Genomic DNA, 23,998 nt, shown 5'->3' with positions numbered 1-23,998 from the left:
CCATGCTGTCTGATAGAGTAAGGGATCCTTCTTTTTTAAAGCTGCATAGTATTCCACGGTGTAAATATCTGAGAAGACGCTTGATATGATTTCAGTCTTCTTGAATTTGTAGAGACTTGTTTTGTTTCCTAACATGTGGTCTATCTTTGAGAATGTTCCATGTGCACGTGAGGAGAATGCATATTCTGCAGCTTTGGGGTGAAATGTTCTGTAAATGTCAATTAAATCCATCTGATCTAGTGTGTCATTTAGAGTCACTGTTTCCTTGTTGATTTTTTTGTCTGGAAGATCTATCCAGTAAAGTCAGTGGGGTGTTAAAGTTCCCTACTATGACTATATTGCTGTCGATCTCTCCTTTAAAGTCTCCCAGAAGTTGTTTATTTGTGTGTGTTGGTTTTTTCCCCCAGCCTTTGTGAGTCTCTTGTTCTGAGGTGGGTCTCTTGTAGACAGCATATATTTGGGTCTTATTTTCTTATCCATTCAGCTACCCTATGTCTTTTTTTTTTTTTAATATATCTTTATTGATTTCAGAGAGAGGGAGAGAGAGTGATAGAAACATCAATGATGAGAGAGTCATTGATCGACTGCCTCCTGCATACCCCTGACTGGGGATTGAGCCCACAACCTGGGTACATGCCCTCACCAGGAATCGAACCCTGATCTCCTGGATCCTAGGTCAGTGCTCAACCGCTGAGCCACACCCGGCTGGGCTACCCTATGTCTTTTGATTGGAGCATTTAATCCATTTATATTTAAGGTTATTTATAGGTACATATCTATTGCCTTTTATTTCTTTATGCCTGTGTTTCTCATTCTATTTCATCTTCTTATTACAGCAGTCCCTTTAACATTTTTTGTAATGCTGGTTTGGTGGTGATAAGCTCCTTTAGCCTTTTTTTGCCCTTTCAGTGTCATAGGAGGAAGGATGGGAGGAAACAGACAGAACACATACTTATTGGCAAGTAGTTGAAGGAGTTCTTGCCTGATGGCTTTTATTTTCCCTGTGAACTAGAAGTGATGTCATCTTCTGAGAGCAAGATAACAGAAATTTGTGGAGTAACCATGATAGAGATTTGGAGAAGAGTGGAGCGCTGAAATAGCTATTTTTTTAAAAAGTAAACTAAAAAGAACATGAAATCTTTTAATTTGCTTCTGTTTTGTATTTTCAAGATTAAATATGAGTTTTGAAATGATAAAATGAATTTTTAGCTAGCTCGTGAAATATAGTTTTTCAATGAATATTTTCACATGGCCAAACTTTTGCTTTTCTAATTCTTATGTTATCTCTCCTTTTGAGATATATAAACCTTAGTAATATGATCTGATTAGTACTTTTTTACCTATAATATAATATTTAACTTACATTGGAAACACACCAGACTTACACTATAGATTTCATTCTTTTGTGTAAACTTGATAGGCAAGTTTAAACTGGAGCATATTAGTTCTCACTGAGCTTCTGTAATTGTTGTGCCAAACACTGAGAATTTGAGTAACTTTATTTTGTGTAGTGTAAACTCTCTTGTGCTGGAGAAAAATGTGTTTGAAAAAGTCAAACCAAGTTCTATTTAGGACATTATTTATCTAGCATTAAAGAAAATGCCTAGTCACTTGTGTGCTAAATTGGATTTTCTAAATATATTACCTTTTTTACCGTCTTCTTTCTGTAATCCTTACTCCTTTATTCTCATGTGTTGATAGATCCTATAAGCTAAGTAAAATGTGGAACTTTAATGCTGTATCATTCAATTGACTAAAATAGTGAGCATTTGCTCATTAAAGAATTGTTTTTTTTCCAAATTGGGAAAGTAGAATCCATGTTTTCTGCTTTTTTTCTCCATTCTAAATTGCCTTTTAACCATTTTAATATTCAACTCCATCTCCAGAATTTAGACATAGGAATTATACATAAAAGAATTTCAAATAATTACATTTTTTCTGCTTTCTGATAAGGGTAATATCTATAAGTATTGACTAGGTGAAATATTTGGATTATCCCTTTCCCTGAAGGAATATAATGGATTATTCAAACTGCTTGCAACAATTCAAAGTGAATATTTTCTAACAGGCTTATATCATGTTGGAAAAATTCTCATAGGTTAGATCCACGTTAAACTAGCTCCAGCCTATTAGTTCTGTTCAAATAGGATCACCTAAACTTCTTCCAACCACTTTAAAGTTATTCTTACAAATCTAAAGATGGACTATGATTTATAATTTTCCATATACATACAAGCACATTCATTCATTATCCCCAGGAGACTGGAAAGGTTTTGAGATATTACTACCACAGGAGCAATGATAGAATCCTAAGGACAATAATAGGCAGCATTTGGACTAGGGTTTATGGTGAAAGATCAGTGTTACTCAAACTGTCACACAGCTTTGTTGTCACATGGCTTCCTCCAGACTGTTTCCTATTCCAAGTAAATGGATCACAGCAGGATTTTACATCCTCATGGTAAAAAATACAGTTTAATAACCTTTCAGTACAGCACTGTTCAGATGTGCTAACACACATACCTTTCATGTTCACCTCTGCTCTGTCAGCCCTGGTGAGTACCTAATTATCATAAAAGCAAGAGAAGAATTTTGATTTGAGTCTTTTACAACACAGACTTAGTCAAAGTCAAGACTTCCCATTTAGGGAGTAAGGTGAAAATCTATACTTCATACTTGGATCTAATATTCTAAATATTATTAGTAAAAGTACAAATACTGGGTGCTATTATGAACTAAATATCAAAAATGTTACACATGTATAGCACCAAGTAATAAAATTTAGAACTTATCCTGAATTATTGTAGCAGTTGTTTTCTAATTTTTATAAACCTGTAGGGTGCAGGCCAGCTTCTCAAGGTTCTTGCCACTTGCTGGCAAAGTATAGGTGAGTAGCACATCGTGTCTTTGGTCTTCTACTCACACCCCTTACCCAGCAGAATATGGAACATCGCTAAAGCTATAAATTGTGTTGAACATTGATCTTCAGTAGGATGCTGAAAATTAGAAAATTAGGAGAAGTGAACCAGAGAAGGATTATGTAAATATCATGTAAGAGCAGAAGTGACACAGGTAGTAGTGGTGTATTGAGTACAGGCAGATAAAGAAGTTCTAGAACCATCTCTTCCATTTTTTGGTGGTATGTTTTATTCAGGAATTTTTCGTAAGTGGCATTCTTAAATGTATTGTATAATAAAAGTACCTGCAGTTATGCTTTCTTAATTGTAGGAGAGCAGAGTGGCTCCCTAGGGAGTTTAATACCTTTGGAAAAACAAGGTACTAGGGGACAGAAGGATCAAAAGTACCTAACCTAGAATAATTGGTGAAGGCACTGTGGTATACCTGCTGATTCATTCACAGCACTGCATCGTAGTCCAAAAGCAATTTGATCTTCATGTAAATGTTTAGCTTATGCTTAGGAAAATATAGATCTTCCTTATGTCCTTTCTGTGATGTCCTCTCTCTACAATGATCTCCTTGCCCATATCTACTTATGACTGCCCTCTGCAACAGCTTTAAACTCAGGGATTAAACTGATTATGGAAATAACACAGTGAAATAGTGAAGCAGGGTTCAATAAAGAGCAATAGGCTTGGGGTCAGGAAAAATGAGTCAAAGTAATGACTTTGCCTTTCTTACCTGTTTCCTATATTGCTGAGTCAGCACCTTTTAATTGGTCTTCCAGGAAGTCTCAAAAAAACACTTTAATTTACATTTCACTGGCCAAACCTTAGTCAGTTGGCCCAACTTAACTGCAACAAAGCCTGAGAAATGTAACCTTTATTCTTTGTGCTACTGTGACTAGCTAAAAATTAGAGTTCTCTTTCTAAGAAAAAACTAGAGAACAGGTAATAGGTTATCTATCAGTCTTTGTTAGGTTTACATTTATATTGTGCTGAGAAAATGGCTTTTAAATGAAATGAAAATGCTCATAAATATATTATGGAATGCCCATTTAATAAAATAAATGGTTTAGGTTCCTGGTTCTAGCAATACCATTTCTGGTTCTAGTATACAGTATAATCAGTCATAAAAATATTTTAAACATCCTTTTAAATACCCTACTATACTTATAATAAATTAAGGAAAGTTGCCTGGGGCAGAAATAAAGAGGAAACTAATAATAGAACACTGTGAGCTATAGCTTAATTGGGGGAGTGATGGGTCATTATTCTAGGGACTTGGATTTTAATGCGTATGTGGGGACGCGAGACAAGATCTTGGAAAGTTGGAACTGAGCTCTACTTTCCTAAAGCCAGAGCCCTCATCAAAAGAATGGGCTAGAAAATAATCATCCACCCCATAAAGTTGATTACAAGGAAATCTGAAGATGCCTGCCTGGGCTCTAAGTAGAAAAAAGGACTGTCTTGAGAATGTGTAATTGTTACCCAAGCAAAGAAAAGCTGATTTTGATCGCAAAATGAAATACAGAACTACTTTGGAAGGAAATTCCCTGAACACTGACCATATGTAAATTTTACAAATAAGATCTACAAAAGGATAAGTTCATAGTCCAAAAATATAAAACATAAAGTTCTATGAAAAAGAGTGAGTTAATTGATTAGATTCCTAACAGCTTAATAATAGGATAACTTGGTTGAGTCTATAAATGAAATATATTCAGACGAGATCAGGCGCGTTCGGGGTGGTATGGCCGTAGACTAAATTAAGTATATTCAAAAAGATTAAATACATAATGAAGAAATAGGTAGGTTATAGTCAAGAATCAAACAGAACTTCTAGAAATGTAAAATGTGGTAATTGGAGGTTGGAAAGGTTAGGAAGGATATAAGATGTAACTGAAGAGGCAGTTAGTAATCTGGAAGGTAATTTTGAGGAAACTACAGAAAATATAAGAAATAGCAACTATTAAGGAGAGTTTATAGGACATGGAAAATAGATGGAGAAGGTCTAAATTTTATCTATTATGGGTTACAGACTAGAATAGTAGAGAGAATGAGAGAGGCACAGTATTCTAAGAGATAATGGCTGAAGAGTTCTCAAAAGGAACAAAGACATTGGGAAGTATAAACAGTCCTGAGCAAGATAAATAAAAATACATCTGTATTTAGTCAGATTATAGTGAAACTGTAAAATAAAGACAGGGCAAATTTCCATGAAGGGATAGCTGTTGGCATGATTGAAGACTAATCTGTGGCAATGGATAGAAGCCAGAGAGCAGTAGACTAGATCTTCAAAATGCTGAGAGAAAATAACTGCCAACATAGATTTCCATACCTAGGTAAATTATCATTTAGGAATGAGGACAAAATAAATTTATTTTCATAAGACTGAGAGAGTTTACCAGTCTCAGATCATCATTAAAAGAACTATGAAAGAGTGAATATCAGGAAGAAATGAACATAAAAACAAGGGTGAAATTCAAGAAGCAATAATGAATGAAGAAATTGATAAAAATGGAGTAATTTTTGAACAGTGACTACATATTACAATATTATTATTACTTTGAAAGGAGTTAAACTAAGGTGGTTCTCAAATGTTGAACAACAATAATATACAAGACAATAGGGCTTGATTAGAGTTAAAATACTGTGAGGGAAACAAAAAATTAGTTGCCTACTTCATGATATAATAATCTGAGTAGATTAGAGTTTTAAATGTGATAAGTGAAACTTTAAGATATTTAGAAGAATATATATGAAAATAAAATTTTGAACCTAAGGGGGAGGATTTTCAATACAAGACCAAAGTACAATCTAGTATGATAAATACTGCTACATTTTACTTCATTAAAACAGAAATATCTAATAAAATACAAAGAAGTCTTGGGATGGAAGAACATACATTACATAGCACTTGCAAGGGATAAGTATCCAGAATATATCATGATGATCTTCAAATCAATAAGAAAAAAGACATGATAAAAAAATGGACAAAAGGTCTAAACAGGCAATTCAAGAGAAATATATTCAAAAAGCCAATAAACACATGAAAAGATGTTCCGCATCACTAATTATAGGGAAATACTATGATAACCAGGGTAAAGCACCGTTTCTTACTAATTAGATTGGTAAAATTAAAAATATTGACAATAATGTTGGTGATATGGAACAACAAAAATTCTTATACTCTGGTGGCAGGGGTACAAATCTTTGGTGAATAGATTTGACATTATGTGTTAAATTGAAAGTTCACATGCCTTGTAACTCCGAAATTCTATGTAGGGATATACCCTTGAGAAACTGAACTGTGTGTGCGAGGACACACGTTTAACAATTGTTTTACATGTCCCTGATACCTCCATTTCTCATCCCACAATAGCTGTTCCAAAGTGTTGTGTTCCACTGTACCTGCAGCATATTCCATCTTGCCTTATCTCAAGCAAATGACCTCCATTTTGGACTTGATAGTAAATTTATAATATGTAAAACCTAGATTAGATCATCAAAGAAGTAATTATAGATTAAAATAAGAGAGGAGGTTCATAGGGCACTGTGAGTGGAGCGGCCATAGGGCACTGTGTAGTGAGAAGCACCAGCAAAAGTATCGAGAAGGAACTGCCAGAGGAGTAGGACGACAGTCAGGAAAGTGTGGCCTTGGAAACTGAGAAAAATTATTTCAAGGAAAAGAGTTATCAGCGGTGTCAGACGCTGTAAGATGAAAACTGAAACTTGACCTTTGGACTTATAAACAATGAGGCCATCGATGACCTTCACAAGCAGTGTTAGTGGAGTGGTGGAGGGGAGAATCTGCCGAGGGAGAGGAAATCAGAGACCGGAGATGTGGGCAGCTCTCGCCAGTAGCCTTGCTGCAAAGAGCAGGAGAGAAATGGTGTATGAACAACCCGGTCATGTTAGCTACTACATAGAATTGTTTCAAGTTACCTCTTTCAGGTATTATCAGCTTGTGGACACTTTAACATCATAAATGGTCACTCTTTTTTGTCTATTTTACAGCTGCTTTTTTCTATTTGATCTCAGCCAGGAAAATGGTCTTAAGCTATGTGTATTTCCATATAGATACATTTACTAAGCATCAAAACATTTCATCTAGAGTACTTTGGGATTTTCCCACACTGGGAATTTGATGTTTAACCTTTCGACCACCCAACAAGCAAAAAAAATGTTACTCCTTTTATCTTCTTAGAAGCTTTTAAATAAGCCTGAAGCCATTTGAGAAAGCAAGCATAATACTTCCATGAACATCGTTTTAGCTAGAATAAAAGTAGATGTGAATAGTCTCATGTACATCTTATAAGATTTTTGCCCAGAAAATATAAAATAAAAATCCAAATTTTAAAGATATGTCCTTTTTAATGTTTTATAAAATGTTGGTATAGTTTCCAGTATCAGGGCATAAAATTCTAAACTTTCTACATGTAATCAAGTAAACTTCCTAATCATTCTTTATTTTTAAAAATTAATATTGATTTAAGTTAATATAAAACAAATGTGTGGGGTTTTTTTAAAAGACAGTAATAAAGATAAGTAAACAATTTTGGTTAATACAAATGGTTTTTATTTTTCCTTTTTCCATTCTTCATTTTCATGTCTCTGTTTCTTGGCTGCTAAGAGGTAATGCATTATACAGTGTTTAGATAATTGATATAATTGTTTCAAGTTACCTCTTTCAGGTATTATCAGCTTGTAGGCATCAGTTTCTCTAATTGTCAAGTAGTGAATCCTTTATCTGGCATTTAATCTTGCCTGCTTGGGAAAACCAGACCTTACCACAGAGTAAATTTTCAAATTGCTGACCCGAAGTAACATGACACTGTGCCTGGGCAGTGAACCTTTGCTTTCTGTTGTTCTTAGGAGGGGTAATGATGCACTCTGTTGCCGGAAGGCCCTAGTTTTACTACCTTAAGAAGTAACATCTAAGTACAAGTTACAAAGGTCTGAGTTTGGAAATTCCAGAGAATATAGTTGCATTGACACATATTTTTATTTCCTTTGGCAAGATGAGATAATTTAAAAATGTAAATTTTTATCACTTCTACCACTTAAGCCACCGATCTTATGTCAGCATGACTTAGAGAATCCACAAAGTACCTGAAAATGATAATTTCTTTGGCAACCATCAGCTTGTTCTCTGTTTTTATGAGTCTATTTTTGTTTTGTTTTGTTTGTTCATTTTTTTAGATTATACATATAAGTGAAATTATGCAGTATTTGTCTTTCTCTGACTTACTTCACTTACATAGTACCCTCTAGGTCGATCCATATTGTCACAAATGGCAGGATTTCATTGTTTTTTATTGCTGAATAATATTTCATTACATATCTATATATACATATGTGCCGTGAGATGAAAAAGGTTGAAAAATTGCTGCTCTAGAGAAACTACTAGCTCAGAAATTTAATGTTCTCTAAGACTGAAACTGAAGATATAAATCACAGCTCCTTCAAAGTTCCAGTTTAAAATCTTCAGGTCCTTAATAATACTCATTGTAGGATCTTTGGAGTATTAATTCATTGTACTCATGTGGATAATTTGTGTATAAAATGATTAAGTTCTTTAGAAGACTATTTTCAAATTTTCATTTACTCTATTCATTTTTAACACAATTATATGCATTTATATTCTGAAAGGGAATGTTATTTTACATAGTCAAAATTTATTTGCTTTCTTAACTTTAGGTTGCTATGGGTAGAACAGACATTGAAGACTTAGACCTCTATGCTACATCTCGGGAAAGGAGATTTCGTTTGTTTGCTTCTATAGAATGTGAAGGGCAGTTATTCATGACTCCATATGACTTTATTTTGGCTGTTACAACAGATGAACCCAAACGTAAGTATATATTTTATAGTTCTTATAAACTCCTATTGGTATATCTTCTCTTTTCAGAAACTTTCAGCTGTTCCCTCTTTCTCAGTACATTAAATTTAAACACCACCTTACTCTTGATATTTTTTATAATGTAAAACTTATGTTCTGCCTAGTCAATTCCTATATCCAGCCTAAACAGAGTAATTCAGAGGACTGGCTTTGAAGTTAGGCGTAGGCAAGAATTCTGCCTATATCTCTTATATTTGTCGTGGCTCCTGCAGTGTAAATATAAGCTAATTGTTTTTCACCTTTCCTCGTGTTAGAGCAATGGTTCACAAACTTTTTGGCAATATATACGTTTTTGCAAGTCTCTTTAATGTCTGACTTAATAGAAGACAGTTGGATTCTCATATCTGCTCTTGTATTTAATTGTTGCATTATGTTGTTTTTCATGAAGTATGTGAGCAAAATCTGCCTCACAGATTTAAAAATAGGAAAAGTATATTGAAATTAGACAGACTTTTGTTTAAACCTTGGCATTTATTTAGTAGCTTTAAGAACTTGGTTAAGTTATTTAATATTTTGTTTCCTCACTTATGAAAATAAAAAGAATAACAGCCTCATGAGTTTTTTTGAGGATTGAATATATCAGTTGTGTTTACTGTAGTACCTGACACACAATAATTACCTAATAAAAGTTGGCAGCTATCCTCCTCCTCATTATTATTACTTAAATTCATAACCATAATTTAAAAAATCTTTAATATAATTTTATGGTGACATCAACAGGGAAAAAAGTATTCTGTGTAAACATGTGCTTAATGATTATAGTAGAAATAAATGTTATTGAGATATACATCTGATTGTTGATTGTAACTTTGTGTTTGAAATTGATAAAATTTCTTATTTTACCTACTTAAATAGAACCTAAAAGGTGAATTTCCCTTCTAGAACTAAAATAAGTAATTTTTTATTCTCATAGCTTAAAATATTCTAATTTTTATTTTATAAGATGTATTATTAAAAATTTTTAGATATACATAAAAATATTAAAAATAAAATGAACATCAACCTGTAGCTTTAAGAAATAAAATATATCCAATAGAATTGAAGTCCCTCTTCACCCAAGTTATATTTATATATGCAGTAACTTCACATTAAATAAATAGTTTAGAAAATCAGAAAATCCTTTGAAGAACAATCTTAATGGCTCTTTAGTCTTTATAAGAAAGAGCTAACAGTATTGAACATGGTGACATATCCGGGAGAATGAATATGTCTCTTGTGAATAATTTACCCTGGAGATCTCATAAACCCTACAGAACTCGTGTGTCTAACTGCCTCTTTTGATGAATAGCTTCTGAACATTCATCAGAGCATGTGTATTCACTTTTGTGCCCTTTATTTTTCTTATTGCTATATTTCAAAAGCAACAGAATAATAAATGTTATTTACATTGTTCATTATGAAAAGGAGGATGTCTTTAAAAGTGAATGTATATAGATCATTATTAAGGTTAAATGCTGAATTCTGCTTTATAGACCTATGACTTTAATCACTTGATTACATGTCTGTATAAACTATCTTGGGTAAAGAAAGGGTGTTGTTGCTACATGGAGAAGAAACCTATCTGCGTAGAAGTCAGTATGTTAAATTTTAAAACATACTCCCTTTTGATCTTAAGATGACATATTACTTAAGAAAGAAAAAGTTATAGAGCAAAGAAATGCCTGCCTTATAGTCTTGAATTTGATATGTTGTTTACATTAACTATGGTTAATTATACAGAAATAACCACATTGCCATGTAGGAATATTATTGGTTGTCATTACTGTAATATAGCTAAAATACTTAATATTTGCCAGTTCCTAATTCAGCTTTATGATGGGACTGCATCCCATATAAACCTGCAGATAATTCTTGGGCAATCATTAGATACTCGGTGTTCAAATCTGAGCAAAGGAAACAGCAATATGGCTCACATTTATTCCAGTATTGTAAGGTTTGTGATTTTCAAGATCTTCAGAAATGTGAAGAGGAACCAACGGGAAAGTGCTCGCTGGTGCTTTATTTGGCTGTGACAGTCTTAGGGGAGAAGGTAGGAGAGCAGGATGAGACTCTGTCTCACATTATTTGCCCTCTCATTCATCAATTTCTCTTTGGCCCCATCCTCCCATTCACCCTGCAGAGACCTGACCCTTGAATTGTAATCAGAGATACTAACGCAGCAGAGATCATTGGTAACACCTGAAAATTATAGTTCCTCTATGTTAATATTTTATATTCTAGTATAACTATTTAATAAATATCATTATCTGTGTTTTTAAGACCATAGGATGTTTAACATGAAGTAAATTAACTTTATAAATCCAGAAATCCCCGAAGTAAGATGATGATTATGGAAAATGTGTTTCCTATTGCACTTATATTATATATTATAAATAGTTTATAGTACATGGAATAAATACATACCATAAATAAAATATCTTGGATCCAAATCTTGAGTAACTTTGCCTTTTAGATATAAAAGCTTGGTGGTGTGAGTTATGGTTATTGATAGTTACTGAATTTGGATATATATGACATTAAGTATTATCTAATTATTATGTTTGTTTATTATAGTTGCTAAAACATGGAAGTCACTCTCCAAACCGGTAAGTTAAAGTGCGCGCTCTCTCTCTCTCACTCTCTCTCTGACACACACACACACACACACACACACAGTGTGGTATATATATTTTCTGGAAATTAAATTACAATCAAGAACCATTTGAAGATGTAGATCAGTGGTAACTCTCATGTGTGAATGTAAATTGGTATACCCACTTTGGAAAAGAGTTTGGCAATATCTATTAAAATTAAAGATCTACATATCCTATACCTAGCAGTCCTACTCCCAGGCTTAAGTTCTAGAACAGTGCATGCATATACCTAATAAGTTACCCCTTCCCTCTGGTAACTACCATACTGTTATGTGTGTCTGTGAGTTTCAGTTTTATATCCCACATATGAGTGAAATCAACTGACTTATTTCTCTTAGCATAATATTTTCAAGGTCCATCCATGTTGTTGCAAATAGCAGTATTTCATCCTTTCTTATGGCTGATTAGTATTCCATTACATATATATACCACATCTTCTTTATCCAATCACCTATTGAAGGACACTTGGGTTGTCTCCATGTGTTGGCCACCATAAATAATGCTGCAGTGAACATAGGGCTGCATATATCTGCGAATAAATGTTTTCAAATTTTTCAGGTAGACACCCAGAAGAGGGATTGCTGGGTCCTGTGGTAACTCTATTCTTAGTTTTTTGAGGAACTACCTGACTGTTGTCTGTAGTAGTTGTACCAGTCTACATTCCCACCCGCAGTGAATGAAGGTTCCTCTTTTCTCTACAACCTCTCCAACACTTATTATTTCTTGTCTTGTTGATAATAGCCATTCTAACAGGTGTGAGGTGGTCTCTCATTGTAGTTTTGATTTGCATTTCCCTAATAGCTAGTGAAGTTGAGCATTTTTTCATATATACGTTGGCCATTTGTATGTCTTGGGAGAAGCATCTGTTCAGGTCCTCTGCCCATTTTTTAATTGAATTGTTTGTTATTTTGTTGTTGAGTTGTATGAGTTCTTTATGTATTTGGATATCAACCCCTTGTCAGAGCTGTTTCCAAATATCTTCTCGCATTCAGCTTGTTGCCCTTTGTTTTTTTTGGCAGTTTCTTTTGTTGTACAGAAGCTTTTTAGTTTGATATAGTCCCATTCATTTATTTTAGTCTTTACTTCCCTTGCCATTGTGGTCAAATTCATAAAAATCTTCTCTAAGACCAAAGTCCATAAGTTAATACCTATATTTTCTTCTTTGTAATTTATTGTTTCAGGTCTTATATTTAGGTCTTTGGTCCATTTTTTGTTAATTTTTGTTGTATATGGGGACATACAGCAGTCTAGTTTTATTCTTTTGTATGTGGCTTTCCAGTTTCCCCAGCACCATTTATTGAAGAGGCTTTCTTTTCTCCATTGTATGTTTTTGGCTTCTTCATTGAAAATTATTTGCCCATATATATGTGGGTTTATTTCTGGGCTCTGAATTCTATTCCATTGGCCTGTGCGTCTGTTTTTCTGCCAACAATATGCTGTTTTGATTACCACCACTTCGTAGTATAATTTGAAGTCAGGGAGTGTGATACCTCTAGCTTCATTCTTTTTTCTGAGGACTGCTTTGGCTGTTCGGGGTCTTTTGTGGCTCCATGAAATCTGATGCTTTTTTATTCTATTTCTTTAAAAATGCCATTGGGATTTTGATGGGGTTTACATTAAATCTGTATATTGCTTTGTGTAATATGGACATTTTAGTTAGGTTGATTCTTAGAATCCATGAACAGGAAGTCTTTCCATTTCCTCGTATCTCTCTCATCCTCTTTTAATCATGCTTTGTAGTTTTTTGTAAATAGGCCTTTCACACCCTTTTTAAGTTTATTCCTAGGTATTTTATTCTTTTTGTTGCAATTGCAAAAGGAATTTTTTTTTCATATTATGTTTATGGATGATTTGTTTGGAAGAGTAAGGGGCCCCAAATTTTCAAAACAATTCTGAAAAATTGGGATGAGAACAGTTGGGCCTGTCTCATGTTAAGATTAATAATAGAGGTATAATGATTAATGTGGTATTGTTATTATTACAATAATTTTTTTAAAAAGTAGATCAACATAACAGACTATAGAGTCCAGGCATGTATGGGAACATCTATAAATCACTGGAGAAGGGATTGACGTTTAGGTATTGGAACAATAGTCTTTCTTACATTGGGGCAAATTTCAGGTGGATTAAGGTCTTATTTTTGACAAACAAAAATTCTGATATATTGGAAGCAAAATGAGAGGCCCCGGAGGGTTTATTAGACAAGACAGGTAAAGCAAAACTCAGAGGAAATTATTGGCAAATTTTAGTATGTTAAATATCAAGAACTGTGACATACCAAAAGATAGTGTCAACAGTGTTGAAAGATGTATGACAAATGGGAGAATATGCTTGAAACATTTTAATGGTAAAGTTTAAGTGTCTTGTAGGCATATAGAACTACTATAAATCAGTATAGAAAAGATATATATGTAAAGGAGATCAATGTCACAGTAATCAGGGATGTGCATATTAAACCAGATGTGATACTATTTCACAACCATCAGATTGTCAGCTTCCAGAAATCTAACAATACCAATAATTAGCATGGATAAGAAGAGAAGGACCAGGTGAGAATGTAAATTGGTATATTCACTTTTGAGGGAAATTTGACAGTATCTAATAAAGTTGAAAATGTACATGAAAAATTCTACTTCTAGGTATGTATACTAGAGAAACATTTGCGTGTTTATACCAGGAGTCCTGTACGTATTTCCTGCAGCATTGATTGTAATAGCAGAAAAAAATTGGAAACAATATAAATGTAGAGAAATGAATAGAACTGTAAAATAGGCATATCAGGACAAATACAGTAATACAGAGCTAAAATGAATAAATACATTAGAGCTATGTATGTCAACATGAATAGACTGAGCAAACATAAGGTTAAATAAAACAGCCAGTTCAGAATAATATAGACCAGCCATTCTTAAAATGCAGAGACCTTTTTAGGGCTCCATAAGGTCAAAACGATTTTCATAAAACACTGAGAAGGTACTTGTTTTAGTTCTCTCATCCTGTCACGCGGCCGCCTGGTGCGTGATGGCGCCATCACTCTGACAGTTAATAGAATATGTACTTGTGTATTTTTGTTTTAAAACTTTATTGTTTCTATTTCCACATGCATTAAATATTTATAGATATATCCCACATGAATAATATCTCTTTTGGGTCCATAATAATTTTTAGGAGTATAAAGAGTTATGTTTCTGAACTGCTACTATAGACAACTGCTATGTAGCTATTAAAATGAAAATGAAAAATGTTTGGCAGGAAAATATGCCCATATATTAAATGCAAAGAGTAAGTTACTAAACAATATATAGAAAATGACTTAATTATTACCACAACAATAACAAAATACTATATAAATACACCTTTAAAAGGCAACTATAATTCTAGGTAACTGAATTCAATCCAGCAAGTATTTATTTGCTACCTGTTTGCAATGCTGCAATATAATTCTGACACTAACCACCCAGAGTTATCATCAGACTCCACAGGTTTAAGGACCCAGCCCCCAACAAGACTGCCTTCATTTCAGGAGCCAGCTGCAAGTTCAAGGGTCCCCAAACCACCCATACTTCTGACAGACTGGCTGCAAATCCAGGCAGTTCCCACAGCTCACCTCAAGTTTAATAATTTGCTAGACTGACTCATAGAACTCAAGAACCTTCTACACTTAAAACTATAGTTTATAATTATTATAAGGGACACAAATAAGGACCAGCCAAATGATAACATACATAGGGCAAGGTATAGGAGGGCCACAAACACAGAGCTGCTCTGCCTTCCCCCCATGGAATCAGGTGTGTCACTCTTATGGCACATCAGCCTATTCACAAACCTGAAAGTTCCACTGAGCTTGGTGTCAAGAGTTTTTATTGGGGGTTTCATTGCACAAGTACGATTGATTGGATCATTGGCCACATGATTGAACTCAATCTCTAGTCCCTCTTCTCTCCCCTCCCCAGAGTTTTCTCTAGCTGAAAGCCCCAACACTCTAATCACATGGTGGTTCTTTCTGGTGACCAGCCCCCTTCCTGAGCCCTCTCTCCTTAGCCTAAACTCAGATGTGATCGATGATATAGAGTCTCTTCCCAGGAACCTGGGACAAAGGCTAATCAACTTCTTTATTATACAACACTACTACATATGAGAGACTAAGGTAGGTACTGGAGTGGGGAGAGAGATTCCCAGCTTGAATGGAAATACCGAGTTTAATAAAATTTAACTGTCCTTAAAGTTAACAAAAGATGAAAATGACTGTGTCAGTTGGATGATCTAGATCAGAGGAAACTAAATTATTACTGAAGTAAGCTGCTTAGAGTCAGTCAGGATCTGGCCAGCCACTTACTAGTTATGTGACCTCAGGTGAGTTACTTATGTTTTTTAAGACGCAGTAAAGTATACAAATGAGGATTGTCTTTTAGAATTAAATGAGATTTTGTAATAGCCCATCGCCAGCCACATTGAGGGCACTCAATGAAAGGTAGTTTTTTTGGTCTTAAACACTGGCTAAGTTTAAGCTGAATACATGGAAACAGTGAAAATAAAAGAGAAGTTTATATAATTGAATGGTAAAAATTAAATATATAAAACGCATTCAAAGTGTTTTTTAGTTTCTTGCTCTAACAAAAATATTTGAGTTTAGTGTTGTTTAAACAGTAAGTATCCCAGCTTCTCATCATCATTCATACCTGAATTTTTATGTCTCTGCCATTGCTACCCATTACCTGGTGGCATCTGTTACGTGCAGTGCAGAGATAACACTGTGAAGGAAATGAAAGCCAGGATTCACAGATGGGCTTCAAGGAGTCCATAAATCCCCTAAAAATACCTCTCTCGTCCTTGGCACCCAGGGAGTCCCTATTTGCATGCAAACTCCACTTTGTAATGAAAAAGACAATTTATAAATGTCACAGAACATTTTTAGGTACAACTACATCAGGAACGGTTCATCTAAAGTGTTTCTAAACTTGAATGTACGTAAGTCACCTGGACATCTTGTTAAAAATACAGATTCTGGTTCAGGAGGTCTGGGACGGGAACTGAGAGTCTGCCTTTCTAACAACCTCCCAGGTAATGATGCTGGGGCTATTGGGTAACCAGACTTTGAGTAGCAAGAATCAGGTCTGGAAATAGAAGTGGTGGTTTCTAGTGTTTTCTTCAGTATGTTACTTAGCAGACTATTTTTAAATTTCAAATTATTTAAGTTATCTCACCAAATCCTCTAATAATTTTTCTTCACATTTAACCGAACCATAATTTTCACTTATTTTCAACACAGTACATACAATAAATTCAAAATTGTTTTAGTATCTAAAGAGTAATTCAGATGTTTAAATTTTCCAAAATAGCCCCCCCCAGCTGTGATAGTTTGATTAAAAAACAACCATCACAGACTATCATAATTGAAACCTGTGTTCTTCAATGAATATTTAAGTTAAAATTAGAAAAAAAATTGAAAGTATACACAATAACTTAATGTCCTTGTCCTCCCACTTCATCTAATGTCATAATTCTTTGTGTCACTATGAAAATACTCTTCATTCCTTCCTGGTATAATCCTTTGTCTATTTACTTCTGCCATAAAGCCCCCTAAATCCAAAAGGACTACAGAGAACAGTATGTGAAGCCAGGGGATTGTCTCTGACCTTAATTAGGAAGTCAACCTTTTCCAGTGACTTCCATGAAATTGTCCTTTTCTAACTGGCTCCACTACTTAAACTCACTGTTTTATCTTAATTTGATTATCATGTATATGTTATTCTAATTATTAAATTTATTTGAAATTTTTAGTAGCTCTAATTGAGCTACCAGTTGTAACATCTTTATCATTTATTTTATGTTTGGACTATGGAAAATATTGGATTTTGTGGTTGAATGAACTATGGGTAGAGAATAGGATAAATACAGCTGTGTCTCAGGTCTTCTAAGTGAAGAATTTTTTTACATAGGCATTTAAATACTTTTTATCTTATTTATAATTAATTTACCTATTAATCAGCATTATGATACCTTATGTCATAGGAATTAAATCAGATGCTCTCAGAAACACCACCAGTTTGGAAAGGATCATCAAAGCTATTTCGAAATCTTAAAGAAAGAGGTAAGTTAACTTTAGTACTTAGGCATTTTAATATTGACACAATATCACTTATACTGTTTATATATACAGACTTCCTCATACTTAAAATAATTTTACAGCTATGTGTGTGTATATGCGTATAGAGAAAAAACTGTTGAAGAGAAAAACACAAAAATATAAATAATAGTTGTTTCTAGGTTGTGGAATTAAAGGTGGTTTTTATTTTACTTTTTATATAATTTATATCGTCGGAATTTTTTACAACAAAATTAACTATTACAGGTTAAAAAAACATTTTAAGCATATTGAGAAGTGTAGGCTATATTTATCCACAGAAAGCATTTTTTAAAAATACTGATCTCTGTATGTTTTACTTCCAGGGAATTATAGATTTTCCTAAATTTAATCAGTTTGAAAAAGTTATTGGATTTGTCATTGACCACCCAATTTGAACATGTCTTTTAAAACAACATTTACTGCAAAATTCACTTATTTCAACCTACTCTATTATCAGTATCTGTGTGTCTCATTTAACTCACTAATTCATACATACAGTCAAATTATATAGCTTTTACTGCAATTTTCTTTTGCAGTGTAATTTTTGTACACATTTATGCAAAAACTAATAAAATCTTTAAGATTAATTTAATCTTAAAAAGGAATGTTTCTTTGAAATGTAATTTTTATATTCTCAAGTATAAGAATATGTGAAATAAAAATATTAAAGAAATTATATAAAGCTACCTTTTTCTTTTTCATCAGTTTTAACCAGTACTGGTTTGAAAATGTATTTACTGTAGCATGAAGACAAATAGTTTAAAGTAGTTATAATCCATATATTTTATCTAAGTAAAATTAGAAATTAAAATTGCTTCCACCTGGTTCTTATGGAATCTGAAAGGAGGAGACACTTTTTATCTCTTATTTTAGGCTTTTCATAACATAGGGTTTTTAAATCTTTGCAAAATCTGGGCCAAGGTATCTTTAAAACTCTTAGAATTTTCTTCCTGGAAGTTGTCTTAAATATTGCCATTCAACTCTTGGGGTGGGATGGTAAGATCAGGATATATACTCCCCCAAATCATTTTGGCTGGCAGTTAGTAGAGGGGACTGTGGAGACAGAGCACCCACTCCCCCATCTCCTCCTTCCCCTGTATTGGTGCTTCCTTCTCCTTTGTTGTCTTCCTTTTGAGGGATCCCTGTGGAATCTAGGTATTGTATCTTTATACACATTGACCATTCCACAATCTTTCTCCCGTAACAGTCATGGCAGTCAACCAGAACTATGTCTATAGGTCACAATATTCTAGTATAAACAAAAGAGGGGAATGCTTTCAGGGCTCCTGCTCTTTCCCTTCATGTCTCCTGACAGACTGCCTGACAGACCCCTCTTCTCTTTGTTCTGTCACAAAGAGGTAGCCTCAGAGGACACCAGATAAAATGGAGGTTTAAAGTTCACAATCTGATTGTGTAAGGATTTTTTATACCCTTTCACCAAACATCAGGACTATCTGATATCTGGGTAAGTGTTATTGGCTTACTCCAGATTTTAATTTTCTCAGGATCCACTTGGAAAGTCAGTAAATGCATTAATTCTAGTTTTGAGTATTATAGTCCAAAAGCAAGAATTTGAGTAACAGGATGTATATTTTTATTTACGCCGAACTAACTCCTTTTAAAGTTTGTAATTCTGGGATTACAGAGAACTCAGGCTGCAATATACAAAAAGTATAAGCCATGTAATTAAAATAAAAATTTCTTAGATTACATTTAATAGAAGCATTAAGTTGATCGATGATGATGATAATTTGATGGCAGAAAAAGGATAACTATAGAGTTTTGCTCTTTGGATGCAATTCAGAAATCAAAATTCTAAGCAAGAATGTCTGAATGTTTTATTCAACTGTTACTAACACTTTAAAATGTTAACCATTTCCAAACTTTTTATTTTATGTTTGATTCATACACTGAAAACTAGCCATAAGTTTAAAAGTTATAGCTATAAGTAAACATTATAATTTTGATTTTTATTGCCAATATATCTGGAAGCATTAATGGGAATTTTATATGGGTTTCTACAGACATATGAAACAATGAAAGTAAAATTAATTTTGTTGCTTTTTTTGCTATGATTTTATAATAACAGTTTAGCCTCATTTAAAACAATACTTAGCATCTTCTTTAAAACTGTAAATTCTTTATTAATATTACTTATTGCTATTACATTTTACTTGATAAATATGTAGAAAAAGTAATTTTTTTACATAGCATAACTGGTATTCTTTTTCTTCTAGGTGTGATTTCTTACACAGAATATCTTTTTCTTTTGTGTATTTTAACAAGTAAGTGTATTCATTAAATATATTTCTGGATGCAATTTTTTTTAAATCAGAATTTTAGAAAGCAAATCTTTCTTAGATTCTCTTACTATTGAAAATCACTGTAGGCCCTGGTTAGTGTGGCTCAGTTGGTTGGGCCATGGAAGATGCTAAGCATGGCATGTCCCAAGTCAAAATATTATCATGGCTTACAGTATAGTAGTAAAATGTTCATAAATTATAAATTTGCTATCGTATATCAATCCCTGCGGTTTAATCTGCATGAAAGCCTAAAGGTCAGGTTTAATCTACATGGGAGCCTGAACGTCAGGGCTTGTAGTGATTCGTAAATTTCCTGCTACACTCATTTGAATCACATGTTCTGCAAGACTAGTGTGGAAGAATGAATCTTTTAACTAGTAGCCCTATCAGAATGCCCATCATACATCCTCAGACAGCCTCACTTTTATCTTCCTCTTATATGCAGCAATTCTTATAAACTATATGAATGGTTTACTAAGGCTTTCAGTTAAATTTCAGTGCGTTTAATGGTGGAACTGTTCTCCAGCCGCCTGACCTTTCTATTCCTTTATTCCCACCTCAGAAGTGTGCACTTTCTCCTCCCTCTGCCTTTAGTGCTTTTGCTCAAGATCCTTATGATCCTTTCTAAACTAGCTCCCTGCCCCATCTCTCCCTTTTATCCCTTTACAGGGTTTTCTTTTCTGCGTAGCACTTGGGGTGTCTGAAAGTATTTGTTTATAGGTTTACATGTTCTTGTCTATCTCACCACCTTGAGTGGAAGGTCCATAAAGGTAAAGTTTTTTCCCTTTTTTGTCCATTTTTGTATCACGAACAGTGTTTGACACATGGTAGCCTTTAAAACATAGTTGGTGACTGAGTAAAGAAAGACATGAATGAAAGAATATCGTGCCCTGGCCGGTGTGGTTGTTCAGTGGTTAGAGCGTTGGCCCGTTGACTGACGGGTCCCAGGTTCAGTTCCAGCCAAGGGCACGTACCTCGGTTGCAGGCTCGATCCCCCGCCCTAGTCAAGGCAAGTGCGGGAGGCAACCAATCGATGTGTCTCTCTCACATCGATGTTTCTCTCAATCTCTCTCTCTCTCTCTCTCTCTTCCTTCCACTCTCGCTGAAAAGCAATGGAAAAAATACCATCTGGTAAGGATTAAAAAAAGAAAAAGAATGAAAGAATATCTGCAGCAGAATTTCCCTTTGTGGGGATTTGTGGAGATACATGGAAACAAGATGATGATGACTTGAGTTCAGTTGATGATGAATGCTGCCATGAAAATTAGAGGAGCGGGTGCCAAAAAGTATCCCAAAGACTCAGTAAAAAGTTACCTTGTTAGCTAGAGTGACTGTGGATACTAAATTCGAAGTTAGTAGAGCGATAGGTAAGACTAAAACAGAACTAGTTAAGAAAGCCAAGATGGGACGAGGTATGGTTTAAGGGTGTTGGAAAAACACATATGGTGGTTTTTGCTTACTATGGAAAGGTAAAGACTTTGGGATGCTATAAATCTTCTTTTGGAGTTCAGGACCCCTCTTAGAAACTTCTAGAAGTTTGAATTTTAAAATTATGGATATTGTTTAGATTAGAATCAAGAAAAATGTGAAAAGAGGGCTGGCAGGAGGTGGGTTAGATATTCTGTTACCTGTCTATAGTTTCTTCTCTTTACTTTTTATTATTTTGACTTTATTTTCCCTTCCAAACAATGGTTGTTAGGGCATCCTTTCTCTCTCTGTATTTTCATGGTCTTTTTAAAGCTTAAAACTTGGTCATTAGAGATAGTGTAGCTTTTTCTTTCTTTCTCAAGTGAATAATAATGAAAGTAAATTTAGAATCCTAAAATACATGCAATAAATGAACTTGCATAAAAGATTGGCTTCTATTTCCTTTATTTTCAGAGACAGTTATTACTGGTTAAGAAAGTAGGTCTATGTGCTTCTCTTTTGCTATATTCAAGATTTCACAACAGGTAGTGGCAAGTGTAGCTGTGGGAGGTCCCTTTTTAAACTTTTTGCCAGTCATCTCAAAAGAGTAGGTCAAGTGTTTTGTAAAAGGCATGTACACTGAGCTCTTTTAACATGTTCAGGTTTTCTTGTGTCCAAGTTTTCTTTTTTATATTTTAGAAGTGAAGAGAGAGAGAGGATTGAACCTCTTTCTAGATTCACGAAATTAAAGCCTTTCATAGGGTGTGAAAGCCTGTCTCTTTCAGAAAAGTAATTATTCCTTGTATTTTGGGGGTAACTGGTAATTAATTATTTAAGCCTTTTATTTCATTTTTCTGGTTTTGAAGCCTCTAAAAGTTTAAACCCAAATATGTAACCTCTCATGCTTGACATTTATTTTCATAGGTCATTTCCATTATAATTTTCCCCAGAATTTGGACTAGTTTACTGTGTCATATTTATTTTTAGAAGGGAGGTAGCCAAATGTTACTGTCAGTGCAATGCAACAAGTATCACACAATATTTTTAAAGTATATTATCAATTCTGTTACTAAATGTGCTAATATATGAAGCAGACCTGTGTATACTTATATACAACTTTAATTATATTTACCTGATAGTAACATGTTGGTTTCAGTTTCTTGGTTGAAGAAAATATTTCTGTACCAAATATAAATAACTGCTTACAACTAATATGGATTTTGTAATTTAAAGCCATTTGCCCAAATACTCTTCTGTCTTTTCAGAGCCACATGCAGGTTTTAGAATAGCTTTCAACATGTTTGACACTGATGGCAATGAGATGGTGGACAAAAAGGAGTTTTTGGTGGTATGTATATTATATGCTGAATTTTATCAGTAGTTAAATATTGTTTCCTTATATTTTGTTTTTGCATTATCTGAAATAGTGTTGTAGAAAAAAGAGTGAAAATTTGATGTCTTCACCTTAATTTAATAAAGAAGTATATTCACATGTACTTTGAATGATTTTTACATTGTAAAAATATAAATTATATTCCATGTATAAAGATGATCATAGTTGTTTACACATTTTTCTGGAAGTTTGAAATGTGTCGAACATTTTCTGTTGCGTGGACAACAGGCAATCCTGTGGTGTTACATATGCCGTTAGTGCTCCTCCCCTCTCATCACAGGGTTGAGGATAGTTTCTCTTCCTTTTCTCTCTCATCTGTTTCTGCTATATTCCAGTCTTGCTCCCATTTTCCTATTCTCTTCTCCTGCCTCTGACGGAAGGCTGGCCTAAAGAGAGAGGAGTGAGACTGCCTCTCGGTGTTTGTCCTTTGATCTTGCTCACCTGACTGGTGCAGCCTTGGTGCTGGTCTGGCAACGTCATTCATCTTATCCTTCATCTTATCACCCCCACCCTGCCTTCCAGAATTTTTCTAGTTTCTTTTTACCCATGTATTACTGCACCTTCTTCTGTGGCAAAATACCTATTTCATTTTTTTCTCTCCAAAATAGAGATTAATATTAATTTATTCCTTACATTAACACAATCTACCCTTAGCATTTATGTTCAACTCTATGTTTACCTATACTCTCCTAGTAAAAACTAACATATATATAGCCATTTTATTTCCTATTTTTCCTTTGTAACAAGCTACTAAAAAATCCCTCAGAAAACCTCATTACTATTTTATTCAGAGACTGGAACATGGAAGAAAAACTATGAAATAATTTTTTTCCATGGTAGGAAAGAGAAGAGATAAAAATCCTCAACAAAAGCTAATTAGTAACCATTCAAAAGGAGGCAAGTTGAGTACTTACTGGTATCTATCAAAAGGTTCAATCTAATGCCCACGTAGCCCTTGTCCCGTGGTACAGTCCCTGAGCCAAGCCATTGAAGCTGGAGCCATGGAGCACCCCTCACTCTAGTCATTTTCAGGATGGCCAGGAGGTGAGAGTGTTCAGTTTCATTACAAAGACAGAGATATGTTCTTAACATATTTTAGGATTTTCAAAATAGGCCTAGTAATCTAAATAATTATCAGTAGTCTTTCTGTGGCAACACTGCCAAGTTACACCCCACTGACTTAAAGATTGACCTTTGGAACTCAGTCCATTGGAAGTTGCCTGTGTCTTTTGGAATACTGTCCCTTTGTGAAGATGGGAGGTAAAAATGATTATGTAGAACTTTTGTTTCCACTCCAACTCATTAAAGCTGCCCTCTCTTTAAAGCTGTGGCT

At 34.1% G+C, this 23,998-nt stretch overlaps 1 protein-coding gene across 1 annotated transcript in view; it reads left to right on the top strand.

Moving 5' to 3' along the window:
• MICU3 (mitochondrial calcium uptake 3) overlaps window positions 1-23,998 on the top strand; it is a 58,964-nt gene that overhangs the window by 5,738 nt on the left and 29,228 nt on the right. Inside the window, exons 2-6 of the mRNA XM_087814129.1 lie at window positions 8,601-8,754; window positions 11,356-11,387; window positions 17,448-17,526; window positions 19,800-19,847; window positions 22,538-22,620. Coding sequence (XP_087670255.1) covers window positions 8,601-8,754; window positions 11,356-11,387; window positions 17,448-17,526; window positions 19,800-19,847; window positions 22,538-22,620 — 396 coding nt within the window. The remainder of the gene's footprint in view (window positions 1-8,600; window positions 8,755-11,355; window positions 11,388-17,447; window positions 17,527-19,799; window positions 19,848-22,537; window positions 22,621-23,998) is intronic.

The sequence above is a fragment of the Miniopterus natalensis genome, chromosome 2, assembly GCF_054644295.1.
Source record: "Miniopterus natalensis isolate mMinNat1 chromosome 2, mMinNat1.hap1, whole genome shotgun sequence".
NCBI classification, from domain to species: Eukaryota; Metazoa; Chordata; class Mammalia; order Chiroptera; family Miniopteridae; genus Miniopterus; species Miniopterus natalensis.
This window is presented reverse-complemented; position numbering and strand designations above follow the sequence as displayed.